Consider the following 13,974-nt stretch of genomic DNA (forward strand, 5'->3'; position numbering starts at 1 on the left):
CGCCTGCTCCTCACAACAAGCCCCGCTCCCTGGACAGGCTGCTGCACCAGCGAGTTATTGATTAGGAATGAAGAGCTGCCAGATAGGCGAGGCCCAGTGGGGCTGTGGGAGACAGCTAAAGTCCTTCACAGGAAGCTGGGCCTTGCGGGTGATTCTTCTACCCAGAAGTCAAAAAGTGTTGCAATCATTTATGCTCTGTGGTTCTTTGGAAACACCAGATTAGTGAAGTCAGATTGTGACCGATATGACAGATTTATATCGGTGTCTGTTCTCAAAGCGTTAAAAATATGCAGTGTTGTAAATATGAGGACAGAATGACCACAGCCCCTGACTCCAGCTGGCTTGCTCAGCTATCTGCACATCTCTTCAGTGCAGACCAGCCCGTAAAGCCTGAAAACTGTCTATCTAACAGTGGCTGGACTGGCGTGTTCAACAGCAGGATCTGACCTCCTCTAGGTTCTGTTTTTCATGTCATCCTCTGAGAACAGAGGCTGCAACCATCTTAAGTGACACTATTTGAGTCTTGTGGTTGGCCTCCACCCCCTCAGTGGCTCAATCAGAAATGAACAGATACAACACAGCAGCATGCCGGTCCTGAGGTCTGCCTCTCTCTGACGTCTATTGCTTTGCAGGGGACAGCTGCACTGCTGAGTGAGACTGCAGCAGCTCTCGTTCGGGAGCTTAACACCGTTACCAAGGTGTGAACACGGGCTGCGCTGGGCAGGAGAGGTGAGCCCGCAGCCGTCACAGAACCAGAGCGAGGCAGAAGCCTGGGAGCCTTCAACCAGCAGTGAAACCCCAGCTGTCAGGCAGCAGAGGGTAGAGTTGCATCGAATAAATCCCCCCCCCCATCATGAATTCTGGTTTGGAAACTCCGGGTCCCTCAGCCTGGCCGAGGGAGTATCTGTGGAGAGTTATAGGTCCTGTCCTGAGGAGGGGGAGGGACGCATGAGTACTAATGAGATTTACCCACGCCACAGTACGCGCGAATAACCGCCTTGGCTAGCTGCTGCTGTAGAAGAGAATATACCGTGCAAATTATATTATTTTACCAGATTATCAATAATAAAAATAAACGGAGTAAATTTCGTCACACAACTGCCGGATGTTAGAAGTATTATAAAAATGGGTTTAAGACACCCAGTACTTCCTGATACGTTGTTTAATATAATTTCTTTCACAGCGGAATTTTTAAAGTAATTCTTATACTCTAAAACGAAGGCTCAAAGTGGGTTCGTGAACTAGAGTCAGTGAAGTTGCAGTATAATTATTAACACCTGTGATAGACTTGATCTACCCCAATCAAGTCAAATGACGTGCACCTGACCAAACACAACAGAAGACTCGCTCACGGCGGGATTATTACCGCCCTGCTGCGCCCTCTGGTGGACATCCGAGGGCAGGCAGTCCAAATCCACAGCGCCCGCTCTGACATTTGAGCTTAATAGTTCAGGTGGGGAGCTGCGTCAGCATGCGTAGGCTACAAAGGAACAAGTAATAGGTTTATTCCATGCTGAAAAGAGAAGAAAGAAAACAAAACGTTTCGGCCAAACGTTGCGTTTCCTTTCTTCTCTTTTCAGCATGGAATAAACCTATTGTTCATTTGGGCTTAACGCTGCTTTTCTTAACACAAGCTCATTAGGGTCTTACGTACTGAAGCAGACAAGTCAGTTAGAAAGTTCGAGTCTTTCAAAGCTGAACATGGAAGATTTATCATTCTGAATTATCAGTATCAATTATCATTTGAATATTTAATTGATTTGAATAATCAATTTGATTATATGCAGGTTTCCAATTGGATGACAATCACGCAATCAGACCTTTAAGAAGGCTGAACTGCACCAAGACGCTCTGTTTGAGTTCAGTTTGAATGAATGTCACACAGTTAGTCCTCATAAACCCTCAGGAACTGGAGCATCACACACTGGCCTGAACGGAGCCCCATTTGTGCGGCATTGTGTCTGATTTGTCACACACTCACTCATGCAAACACAATCACAGAGAGGCATGCAGGCCATCTCACATAACTATACAGTAAATGGCTCGTTTGCAAAGCACACACAAATGTGCACCCAGGTAAGCACAGGTTCACTCAGGTACACAGATACCCCCCCAGGCTCCTGCTTGGTCTCCGGGAAACTGAAACCCACAGGCAGCCCAGCCCCTCTCCTGAATTCTTCATGAAGCAGGTATACGACTCCCAGCCTGGGTGAGCTGCGCACATTCAGGTCCACGGAGACAGGAACACGGGCTGCCGAGGAGGACAGAGGGCCGACGAGCACGACAGGCGCCGCGACTGGCCCAGGCACCTCCAGCGCCCGCGGGACGGTGACCACAGGCTTCAGCTTCAGCAGAGGAACGGGGGAGCCTTGAGCCAAGCTCTTAGCTTCCCGGCATCTGCATTTCCTTCTCGTCCACTCAGTGAGTTCTAGTTTCATCAGCTGGGAGGCCTGTGTCCTGCTGGTGTCCCTGCGTCTCGGTAGCTTTAACGGCACTGGGTCCCTCAGCTCTAGTTCGAGGGGAGGGTGTCTGCAGGTGACGCTCCAGGTTCTCCAGCCTGAGGGGAACAGAGAGCGGGCTGTGGAGGGGGGGCACGAATCACACAGGCGCGTTGGCGAGGAGCGTGCTCTTTATACCCGACAGGCTGGCGTGGGTGAGTACCCGGCCCCACGGAGTGGCAGGAGCTGAGCGAGTGACGTCGGCCTCCCCTCTCTCTCTCCCGCAGCCGCCATGTCCCAGGCCCCAGCCCCGGGTCCCGGGGCCGCCGACCGCTGCAGCATCTGCCTGGAGGAGTTCGGCGTCTATGGCCACGCCCTTCCCAGAATGCTCCCCACCTGCCTGCACACATTCTGCCAAGGATGCCTGCAGGAGCTGAGGGCACGGAGTGGCGACGCGCTGCCCTGTCCCATATGCCGCCAGCTGAACCCCGTGGACCCCTGGACCGGCGTGGGGGCGCTGCCCATCAACTCCCGCGTGTGGGGGGGGCGCCAGGGTGACATGGGGCCGCTGGCCTTCGTGGACCCCGAGGACCCCGCCTGCCCGGCCTGTGGCGCCCTCACGCTGTACGCCCCGTTCGGACCCGGGGCCGGCGTTGCGCAGTGCCACACGTGCGAGGGGGTGATCGAGCAGCCGTGGCTGGAGGAGGAGCTGCCCTCACGGACTGCAGTCTGGACCACGCCCCCAACCTCCATGGAAACGGTCTCGGCCGCAGCCTATAGGAACAGGACAGGGCCCGTGGCCACGCCCACCCGTCCTTCCCTCCTGCAGAGGTTCTTCAGGTTCATATGGTGAGTCCACTCACTGCACCGCTGAGCCTGGGCCCTGTTAGAGAGCGGCTCTGACAGAGAGGCAGTACGCAGGCGTCCGAGCTCTCAGCACAAACGCACTGTATCTGCGGGTTGATGCTAGCACATGATATAGGGCCTGATGCAGATGGGCATGTATAAAGCTGAAATGCACATGGCACAAATATAGTGTGAGGACAACAGACGATTACACTACATTGGCAAGGGATGTTAATTTTATTTTATTGTAAAGCATCCTGGAATGATGTGCAGTAAAAGATGCTCAGCTAAAAGATTGTTTTCCCACCTCAGCTTCAGCTCGCACTCTCTTTCTGTTAGTTTTTATTTGTTTTGCTGAAGTGGTGTGTGTTGTCTTTGAGCTTTGGAAATCCAGACATTCTTAAGAAGAATTTTATAATTCACAATTAATGACAGCTTCTGCAGAGCATCAGGGACAGATCACTGGGCTGACAGCACTGACACAGCTAGACAGGCGATTGTAGCTGCATCACAAACTCCAGGCCCCTGTTCTTCCCCACCCTCCCAACCTGCACTGCAAGCAGAGCTGGCACGCTCACACACCCCAGCAGCACTGCCACACCGAGCCAGCGAGAGGCAGCTCCAGTGACAGGATCAGGTAACCCAGCAGACTCCCGGCAGCTGCCTCCTGTGCACAGTGTTCACACAGCATGAGGAAGTAGGTTTAACAATGGGGATGTGACCGGTCCCGCTGTCACGGAGCTCCACCGGCAGAACAAGCTGATCTGCAGCTCTAAGAGGGATGATGACTATCTGTGTGTACCAGCACTCCGAGATCAGCCTGCCTGCTGTGCTTAGTGTCAGCCTGTGCCCATTGTCTGCTGTCTTGTCTGTCTGCAGGAAGCTGCTATTTCGCTGATGGGGATCACCTGCTGCTGAGCCTCTGGACTCGAGAGAGAGAGGAGAGGGGCTGTGGGCTGTCAGCCTCTCTCTCAAGGCTGCGTTTCCAAGCGTTTCACTCTCTGCGTGTCTGTGCTCACAGCACAACTATCGTCTGGCTCAATCTGGCTACATCATGTCTGGCTTCTTTCAAGAAACACTCCGAGCTCATCTGTGCTGTAATCACTCTGCATTCTTCAGTGCGGCTGCCTGTGTGATCTGTTACTCAGTCTGTCTCCGGGACTGTTACTGGCCTCAGGAAGCTGGCTGTGAAAAAGCCCAAAGCTCGCTCTTAAAAAACTCAAATAAACAAAGAGAAAGAAAACAAAACAACTGTTCTAAGTTGTGACATTGATGGAAGAGGTGAAAGGCAGAGTCTGGAGCTCTATTTAAAGTCCCTCCCTGGTGCCCCTCCAGGGCTGAGACCCCACTGGCTCCGCGAGGAGAACGAAGAACAGAGACTCCGTCTCTCCGACAAGCTCTGATTTTATTTCTGACATTCAAGGCACCGCTGCAGTTAGGATCCATGTCCATTCAGCACACAGCCTCCCACATGACACACACATGACTCAAGCCACACTAGTTCTGCAGCTAACAAGACAGTTTCTACAGTCGATTGTCTGGATGCTAGTGTTAGTCTCGGGAAGGATTCCTCCCGCTGGTCCCCACCCATGCAGGTTGCCCAGCCCGGTGTCCAGAGACGTGTCCGTCCCTCTGTGGCCGGGGAGGAGCAGAGGAGCAGGGCAGCCTGCCCGCGGGTCACATCTCCTTCAGCCAGCTGAGCAGCTGGGGGGTGTAGTAGGTGATGATGATGTCGGCACCTGGGGGGCAGAGAGGTCAGTGGTGGTGGTGCAGGCCTGTTGCTGCTGCGTGTCTGCGTGTCTGCAAACAGTGACAGAACGAGCTCTGCTCCTGCCCGGCCCTCACCTGCTCTGCGGAAGGCTGTCATGGCCTCCAGGACAGCAGCGCGCAGCTCGAAGGCGCCAGCCTGGGCTCCGTGCCACAGCATGGCGAACTCTCCCGACACATGGTACACTGCCAGGGGATGGGTTGCGTGCTGACAGGGAGGGGTACAGTGAGAACCAAGGAGCCACAGATCTTCACCAGCTTCACACTTGATCTTCGTGTGAAGGCAGAACAGGCAACAGTTCAACGCCGCTACACAGTGAGGTGATCCATCCCATGTTTACCAGCTGCAGGCTCCTGCGAGTCAGCAATGGTGTGGAATAGCTCCTGCTTGTTGCCTTGTTAACATCACGGGCTCTCCAAATAATACTGCGAACACCTGCTGTCCCACTTCATCAGCAACACCTGTACAAGAGCCTGCAACTGCTATACTCTGGAATGGATCACTCTGCTGCGGACATGGAGTCTCACAGCCCGTCCTAACAAAGGCAGGTTTGTGCTCAGGATGTTTATCACCCAGCTAGACAGCTGGCAGACTGACCTTGTCTTTGACCTCTCGTACAATGTCCAGATACGGCAGCCCTGGCTTCACCATTAGCACATCAGCCCCCTCCCTCACGTCCCGGTCCTGCAAGACAAACAGTGCCCCCTGCTGGTCAGTGCTGTCCTCAGACTTCAGGAACACAGGGAAGCTACAGGACAGATAAGTAGTAAAACTTATTTTATACAGCGGCTTTATCTTAAAGCACTTTTCTGAAAGTGTAAAAAAGGATATAAATTGTAAAATCGATGTGCTGAGGGAAGGTGGCACTCTGATATTAATGGGAATGGAATTCCTGAGCTCTGGGGTGCAGCAGGAGAAGGCCCTGTCACCCACAGAGTGCAGACCAGCCTGGGGGACACCTCGAAGACCGGTCTGAGGTTACTGAGGAACGACACAGTAATCAGGCACTGCACCGCCCCCTGCTGCCACACGTCGCCACGAGGGCACAAACTCACCACGGCACGCAGCGCCAGGCCACGCGCCCCAGGAGGCAGCTGGTAACACCGCCGGTCCCCAAACGCAGGCTTGGACTGGGCAGCATCCCTGAGGACAGACGGGCTCGTTAGGAAGACAGCGGCCCGGCCGAGACAGACGGGACGGGACACTGCAGTGAGAACCACTCGCTGTGCTTACCTGAAGGGGCCGTAGTAGCAGGAGGCGAACTTGGCGCTGTAGCTCATCACTGACACCTGGAAGCGAGAGGAGGCAGGAAACAGCAGAATACTTGACTCAAAATAACCAGCACGGTCCTTGATTTGCTGCTACTTAAGAAACGCTTACACCCCTGCAGCACGGTGCTGAATGCCCAGGCAGCTGTCCAGCCTGAGGAATGTTTGGACACAAACGGGTTAAACGCCTGGTCCTCCTGAAGTCCCCTTGGCAGGCGTCCTGCTTGTTGCCAGGACCTCTGAGAGATCTGGTGAGCTGCTGGCCTCACCTTGTTCCCCAGGGCGTGGGAGACGAGGGCCTGCTTGATCGCCCCAATGCGTCCGTCCATCATGTCCGAGGGAGCGATGATGTGGCAGCCTGAGGAGGGGAGGACAGACGTCGGTCAGGAGCGCAGGGAGCCCGGCGGGAGCACTGCACTACAGCGAGTCGGCAGCGGGGTCAGTGTGGGAGCGCTCTGGGGTCTCCGCTCACCAGCCTTGGCGTACGCGAGGGCCACCTCTGCCAGCCGCCGGCAGCTCGCCTCGTTGTCAAGGGAGCCGTCCTCCCGCAGGATCCCTGCAGAGGAGAGAAACGCAGGACCAGGGCATCACGGAGACAGCAGGCACGCACAAGTAAGAGAGCGCTCTCACCACAGGCTGTGACGGAGACACGCAAAAACCTCTTTAGGGCTTAGGTATCAGAGAAATCCCCCCTCCATATCCAATCAAATCCCAGAATTCCCACAATTGCCAGAATCAGGACAGCTTCCAAACCTACTGTCAGATCCCGAAGGAGAGATGAGCTTCTCACTATTTCTATTGTTAGAAACGTTTGTAAGTCTCTTGCGAATTGTGATTGCCTTGGCAACACTGTCATGCATCAGTCATGCCAATAAAGCACTTTGAATGTGAAATCTGAACGGCTCTTGGGCATACTTACACAGCCACAGACAGGCACACCAGCTCTGCACGGGCAGTGCCACTCACCACAGTGTCCATGAGAGGTGTAGGGGCACAGGCAGACATCGCAGGCCAGCAGCAGGTCTGGGAAGGTGGTGCGTAGTTTGCTCAAGGCCACAACCACAGGGGTGTCCTCAGAGTCCGCACCAGAGGCACGCTCATCCTGCAGAGCGGAAAAGGGTCACTGGGGCTGGGGGCTGGGGGCTGGGCATGAGGCTGGTAAGGCAATAATGGATCACTATAGTGCTTCCACATGTGAGCTGACTGCAATGACTAACGATAGGAGGCATTTCTCTTTCCACACACAGAGCCTTATTTTGTCAGAAAGAGAGTTGTAACTGCTCTAACTATTATAGAAAAAGCCTGTTGTGACTGTGTCATACATTCAATCACGGCACCTCTGGGCCCACCTTGGGAATCTTGGCTGGAACTCCAAAGAGGAGAACACACTTCAGGCCATTGTCCACCAGGGGGCGCAGCATAGCCTCTAGCTTGTTCACCCCATATCTGTGGACAGGGAGAAAAGGGATTGTAAACAGTCATTTGACAGAACTGACCAGAGCTCTCACACATCCTGGAAAATCTGTAAAATTTGTTTGCAGAACTGGGAAAGTCACATTTGCATCTGAGATTCAGCAGCTTAAGAGCTTTCCAACTCTTAAGTCACAGAAAGCAGCATAACAGTTCTCTTCTGAAAAGCTGCAGGTGTTTCTGCACATGGCTTTAAACTGGAGTCCGTGCTTCGCCTGCTACTACAGCAAACCCACACTGAGCTGTGAGCAACCAGGAAACAGATAATTCATCACAAAGAGTCATTACTGCAGGGCAACTGATAGGAAGGTCGCCCTCCTGCTGCTGACTCTGTGGGCTGGGAGATCAGGACTGTGGGAGCAACAGCCTGACAGCTCTGCCCATTATCTGTGACCCCACCCAGGACCCCTCCCTTTATCTCAGGCAGCAGTCCAGCTCCCCCCCACCGTCGGCACCAGTCCCCAGCTGCTGTAGGGGCGTCCCGGGCTGGCCCTCTGCGTGTGGGGCTCAGCCAGTACCACACTACACAGCACACCCAGGACCAGGGGCTGCGGTGGACTAGCGCTCCCAACAGTCCATGGGAGAGGAGAGAGGAGTGAAGAGACAGGAGCTGCAGTACCTGGCCTGTCCCGGCAAACTAGCGATGGGCTCCACAGCGTCAGGGCTGTCCCTGCAGGGAGAGGAGAGGACATCAGTGCAGTTGTGTCCAACACACGCACAGACGTGAGGAAACAGGCGACTTCACTGGCAGACACGCGGACAAGCACGTGGTCAGACAGACACGCGGACAAGCACGTGGTCAGACAGACACGCGGACAAGCACGTGGTCAGACAGACACGCGGACAAGCACGTGGTCAGACAGACACGCGGACAAGCACGTGGTCAGACAGACACGCGGACAAGCACGTGGTTAGACAGACACACAGACAAGCACGTGGTCAGACAGACACACGGTCAGACAGACACACAGCCAGCCTCACTCCCCACAGTCCTCCCGGTCAGACAGACGGAGAGCTTACGTGATGAAGACGGGGTAGATGAGGTTGCTGGGGTGCAGATTGGTGGCACATGTCTGCCAGCAGCGCAGCGTGGGGTGGAAGTACCCGCTGTGCAGGAGGGAGTCGGCTGTCTGCATGGCAGGAGGGCTCGGAGCTGCCAGAGAAAGAGAAGCGCGCTGAGAGAGAGGGACTCGGCCGAGCGCGAAGGAGGCCTGCAGAGGGGGCAGTCAGGGAGACTCCGCAGACACAAGGGACACTTGTTCACGGGACCAGATCGCTCTCACATGACCTCCGCTGCAACCCCTCACTCACTCTCACACACACTCTGACCCGTGTTCCCTCCAGCCCTGGGAGAATCAGACCCCATAGTCCTGTATTCCCTCCAGCCCTGGGAGAATCAGACCCCATAGTCCTGTATTCCCTCCAGCCCTGGGAGAATCAGACTCCATAGTCCTGTATTCCCTCCAGCCCTGTTTGATTCCCAGCCCCTGTGAGCGGGAGGCCTGTCTCTGTCCCTGACGGACACTCACTGGCAGTGAGATCTGGGTGCCCCTGGCTCTGAGGCGTGTATGCAGGACTCCAGACAGCGCCGCGCCACTCGCAGCGAGCGGGGTTTCACAGCCCCGACCCCTGAGACAGCAGCACGGAAGAGCCGCTCTGTGCTGCCTTCACTCCTCTTCACATTTTTTACATTGAGTTTTCCTAACGAGATGAAACCATGACAGTGTCACACAACTGACTCCGTCTTCAAGGACGCTGGTTCAACAACTACGGCGACAACTGTAAGAGGAGATTTGCCTGGGCTAACCTGGCCGTTTTGCATATTTGTGCAAAGTACCTGCTTTTATAACCCCCTAACGGACTTCTGCAGCATAACTCAGACCGCCTAGAAAACCATGAAATTCCCTTCATTTCCCAGGTGAAAAATAATTACATTTTGAATTGCAATTAAACGGAGATTAATTTGGGAAGTCACATCATGACAAGCAAAACCAGCACGCGGTCAGCAATTATCGATCGTGTAAAACCGATAATGATCGACTCGGGCTCTGTGGCGCAGCCGGTCCCGTGTGATGCCCTGCAGGTCCCACCGAGCGGCTTTTCAAGCTGAACCAACGAACCCCTGAACCACAACCGCTTCGAAGACCAAACTGGACTGACATAATTAAGAAGACATAAACTAGCAAAATACAGCGCGCCACACACCGAGCGAAAGCCGTTTAATAAAAAAGCGAAGCCCGCCAAAGTCGCCTTAAGCATGGAACTAAAAAGAAAAGTTTTCGCCGAAGATGGTTCCCTAAAAAATACTTCCTCATGCTCAGTCACTTAAGGCGGGTACGAGGTGTAGCCGTGCTAAGGTCTAGTAGTCTCTCGTCAGAGGGTCTTGTTAAACCTGGCAAATTCAATTACAAGAATAAAAAGACGACAGAGCGTAACGCCAAGTTCCCTGCAGTGCCCAGGAGAACTTGCCAGCGCTGTGCCAGGGCGCCTCGGACACCGCGATGCCCACCAGCAGCCTGAGACCCTATCGCACGTATCACTTAAAGTGCTCACTGGGTCAATCTAGGTGCTCGGTCCCTTAAAACAAAAAGAAACGCAAAACCTACAAAAGATTGAGAACCTACGAGAGAAAACCTACGGGGGGTCTCACCTTCTGATCGGTGTCTGCGCGGTCTGTCGAGAGAAACTCGGACTGACTCAGTCCGGCCACCGTACATGCGTCACCCCCCGGGACACGCCCACGTCATGAGTCTAGAGGAGGGATTTCGAAAAGATGTTTTATTTAAATATTCCATTAACAGTCTCGAAAAACCAGTCTATTTGATGATCAAGAATTGTTTATTCTTATTGATAATCTTATTATTAGAACAGTAAAGGTGGACCAGAGAGGACTCACTCTAACACAGGACGCGAGTTTGAAAGCCCCAAAATAAGGTAAACCAGCAGCTAAAAGTGAATTATATTCTTCAAGGCAGGGTTCTTTAAACAGGGTACAAAAGTAGACTGTATTGCATCCTGAAACAAAGACGTATCGAGGTTTTGAATCGTCAGTGTTTGTGTCAACGCCGTCTCGCGTGCTCTCGCGAGAGCCGCGCTGGGGAGCTGCGCGAGGAGGCTGCAGCGGAGGAGCGCGCGGAAGGTAAACAGGCGGCTGCGGGTCCGAGGCCGCTTCGCTGCCGGGGCTCTGGGCTCTGGGCTCTGGGCTCTGGGCTCTAACGCTGAGGAGTCCGTAGGCTCCGGCTCCGGGGTCGGGGGTGTTAGCAGAGGAAGCAGAACCTGCTGGTCTGGAGCGGCCGTGGAGGGGGCAGGGAGAGAAGCGTCTGGGCCGCGGGGAGCAGTCAGTGTTGCTGCTGACGGAGCCTCGGGTGTAACTGTTCCACTCCTGATGCTGGCAGGCGTGACCGGGTCATGCGTGGCAGTGTTTGAGTCCGACGGAGAGTCTGGGCTCCGCACCCGGGATGCTGGCAGCCCGGTCTGGCCTCGTAGTGACGGGCTGGACCTGCAGAACCGCCGCACAGCACCGACCGGCCTGAGCGCACAGCCTTCAGGCATAGAGGTCAACGAGCAGCCGTGAGACACGATGAGCTTCTGGAACAGCAGGTGGCGTCCCGAGCTCTGCGTAGCTAACTGTATGGTATGATGGGACATAACGTTGCAATGTTGCAATGTTTCACAACGATAGAAACGGAAATGGTCAAAAAAGACTTAATCCCGCTTCACCTGGATTTAGTCAAGGCAAGGTTACTGCTTTCACGGGCATGATCTGAAGGGAGTTTTCATAGCCATAAGTAAATACAAGGGTCATAAAGACTTCAGATGAGAATATTATGAAATTATTTCTTTCATTGTAACTAATCAAAGCTAGAGGAGTAAATTCGATGTGAATTGAGTAACAAATTATCAGTGCATGCTGGGGATGTGAAGTGCCTCTGGGCCTTGTCCAGCCTGAGACGCTGCAGTCTCCTGGGGAGCTGGGCTCCTTCGCACAGAGATTCCCTGAAACACTGCTGCAGAGCAGGGTCGGAGCACGGATGAGTGGGGATACCTCAGCCCATCCTGTTCATGTGGTTGGTCAGCGTGCAATGATGTCTGTCTCACCTGTATGCTTTCTGAGTAGCTTCACAACATTTACAAATGAGGCCGTTTGGAAGTAGCGTATTGATGCAAAGATCTCGTCCTGTCATTTCCGGAAGGAAGCCTGGGGTTGCCTTCAATAACACAGCTATGTAGCTTGTTCCATTCTCTATATGTAACCTAATATTATATTTATTGTTTCCCCGTATTGGAAATTATAACACTGACAGAACCAAAGTCTTTTTAAGTAGCCCCTTCCAGACGCAGGTGCACAATGTCCGAATGAAAGGTTCAGACCTTACTGGCTTGACTGCCAGGCCAGGCTTGTCCCCTTATGATTAGATCTCCATAGTGCCTTACTGTTTCTGGAGGTTTCCAATCCGGTGGACTAGGTGCGATTGTTTGACTTGTTTTGTGATTGTTCTGACGCTGAAGGGAGAGGGTTTTAGCAGGTGAAGCCGACATTAATCTCTGTCTGTCTCTCTGAACTGCAGGTCCTGCTCTGACATCCTTCAGGCTCCCCGTGGCCACTAACACCAGGACACCTGACGCCACAGCCTGAGGTTCTGTGAGTGCTCAGATCCCAGGACTCACTCCCCCCCCATGGCTGTGCCTTAGAGGCTGCAGTGTGCAGCGCTGGGCGTTGGGGTGCGCTGCCGTGCTTCAAGGATGCTGTTCTCCTTGCGCGAGCTGGTGCAGTGGCTGGGTTTCGCCACCTTCGAGCTCTTCCTGCACCTGGCGGCGCTGCTCGTCTTCAGCCTGCTGGTGGCGCTGTACGCCGACGGCCTGGCGCCGGGCGTGACCTGGTGGGGCGTCTTCGTGCCGCTGTTCGCTGCCGATGGGCTCAGCACCTACTTCACGGCCATCGTGTCGATCCGGCTGTACCAGGAGGGCGAGCGGCGGCTGGCCGTGCTGCGGCTGCTCTGGGTGCTCACGGTGCTCAGCCTGAAGCTGGTCTGCGAGGTGCTGCTGTGCCAGAAGCTGGCGGAGCAGGAACAGGCCCGCGACCTGTGGTTCGGCCTCATCGTCTCCCCCATCTTCATCCTGCTGCAGCTGCTCATGATCCGCGCCTGCCGGGTCAACTGACTGCCCCGGCAGCCCGACTGGCGCCCTCACGGGTGACTGGCCGAGCTCTTCCGCGAGCTCGGCTGTCGGCAGGAGTAGTTCAGATTGGCTGGGGCTCCGGGGCCCGAGGGGCCTTGATCTTCTTGATCGTCTCGCTGGCCTGGATCTGACCGCCTGCAGCACACGAGGACAGGGGCTCCCCTCTCTGTGGAGGAAGGTGGGCGATGGTGGTTTCTTGAATGGACTGCACTCTCGGTGTCATTTCATGGCATTAATGAACACAGTGAGGAGACCCTTATCTTTTCTATGTACATACTGTAGTCTCCTCACCTTTTCAGTGGGCACACTTGGAAATTGAGTTGCCTCAGCCTGCCCGGTATTAAAGGCATGCGATTCAGTGATGTGCTTGACAGTGCTGGGCTGCCGCGAAGCTCCGATGCAGTGTGGGACGATGGAGCGGCGCCTTCATTCCTGAGCTCCGCACCCTGCCCTGCTCCCACTCGGATTGCCAGCGTCCGGATCTCCATCCAGCTGCTTTGCTCCAAGCTCTGGAAGAACCAGGGAGCGTCCTGTCTGCATGGCCAGGAGCAAGAGTCCGACCACCTCGTGCACCGTGTGCCCTGCCTGCCTGATCATTTTGTCTGCTGCTTTTTATGTTTTAGTTGTTCTAGCTAGTTTGTAAATAAACCGTGAAAAATATAACCTTTATACCCTGTGTGTGTGTGCAGTGTTTACAGATTCAGGCAGTAAAGACGATCGTGTTCTCTTGCAAATACACCTTTTTCCTCCGGTAACTGAGCTCTTCAGCCACCTTCCACCTGAGCAAAACCTCACTTGGGATTTGAACCCACAGCCTGCCAGTTATGTCTGAAATGGACATTATCTTGGGACATTTTCAGATGCTGAAAGGGAAAAGAGTGATGTATTAATTTGATATTTTGCCATGAAGCAAACAGACATTAGGCTCCACTCCTGTGGGCTGTGTGCTGGTACCTGTTCCCCGGGCTCCCGGTGACCCTGAATCGGCTGAAGCGCTTAGGAAATG

At 54.3% G+C, this 13,974-nt stretch overlaps 3 protein-coding genes across 7 annotated transcripts; 2 read left to right on the forward strand and 1 right to left on the reverse strand.

The window, feature by feature from the left end:
* Positions 1-11: 11 nt before the first annotated feature.
* Positions 12-3,328, forward strand: LOC148643767 (uncharacterized). Its single transcript, XM_088615460.1, has 2 exons — positions 12-2,421; positions 2,726-3,328. The coding sequence occupies exon 2, from the start codon at positions 2,731-2,733 to the stop codon at positions 3,289-3,291; it is 561 nt and encodes a 186-aa protein (XP_088471586.1). The 5' UTR covers positions 12-2,421; positions 2,726-2,730; the 3' UTR covers positions 3,292-3,328.
* Positions 3,329-4,670: 1,342 nt separating this feature from the next.
* On the reverse strand, positions 4,671-10,541 carry alad (aminolevulinate dehydratase). Of its 3 annotated transcripts, none has more exons than XM_088615450.1 (12): positions 10,441-10,541; positions 8,811-8,943; positions 8,410-8,460; positions 7,670-7,766; positions 7,287-7,422; positions 6,793-6,876; positions 6,590-6,678; positions 6,286-6,341; positions 6,108-6,195; positions 5,650-5,736; positions 5,130-5,259; positions 4,671-5,023 (listed from the first exon to the last, which is right to left on the reverse strand). In XM_088615450.1, exons 1-12 carry the CDS (start codon positions 10,505-10,507, stop codon positions 4,962-4,964), a joined length of 1,080 nt encoding a protein of 359 aa, XP_088471576.1. In that variant the 5' UTR covers positions 10,508-10,541; the 3' UTR covers positions 4,671-4,961. The 3 variants fall into 3 exon arrangements, with proteins under 3 accessions (XP_088471576.1, XP_088471575.1, XP_088471577.1); XM_088615449.1 differs by having other exon boundaries at positions 10,429-10,515; XM_088615451.1 differs by lacking the exon at positions 10,441-10,541 and adding an exon at positions 9,320-9,472.
* tmem203 (transmembrane protein 203) lies at positions 10,522-13,637 on the forward strand. 3 transcript variants are annotated; one of them, XM_088615462.1, is made up of 2 exons: positions 10,522-10,724; positions 12,359-13,637. In XM_088615462.1, exon 2 carries the CDS (start codon positions 12,534-12,536, stop codon positions 12,948-12,950), a length of 417 nt encoding a protein of 138 aa, XP_088471588.1. In that variant the 5' UTR covers positions 10,522-10,724; positions 12,359-12,533; the 3' UTR covers positions 12,951-13,637. The 3 variants fall into 3 exon arrangements, with proteins under 3 accessions (XP_088471588.1, XP_088471587.1, XP_088471589.1); XM_088615461.1 differs by lacking the exon at positions 10,522-10,724 and adding an exon at positions 10,763-10,929; XM_088615463.1 differs by lacking the exon at positions 10,522-10,724 and adding an exon at positions 10,936-11,390.
* The last annotated feature ends 337 nt before the right edge of the window (positions 13,638-13,974 follow it).

The sequence above is a fragment of the Lepisosteus platostomus genome, chromosome 21 (genome assembly GCF_059453375.1).
Source record: "Lepisosteus platostomus isolate fLepPlt1 chromosome 21, fLepPlt1.hap1, whole genome shotgun sequence".
NCBI classification, from domain to species: Eukaryota; Metazoa; Chordata; class Actinopteri; order Semionotiformes; family Lepisosteidae; genus Lepisosteus; species Lepisosteus platostomus.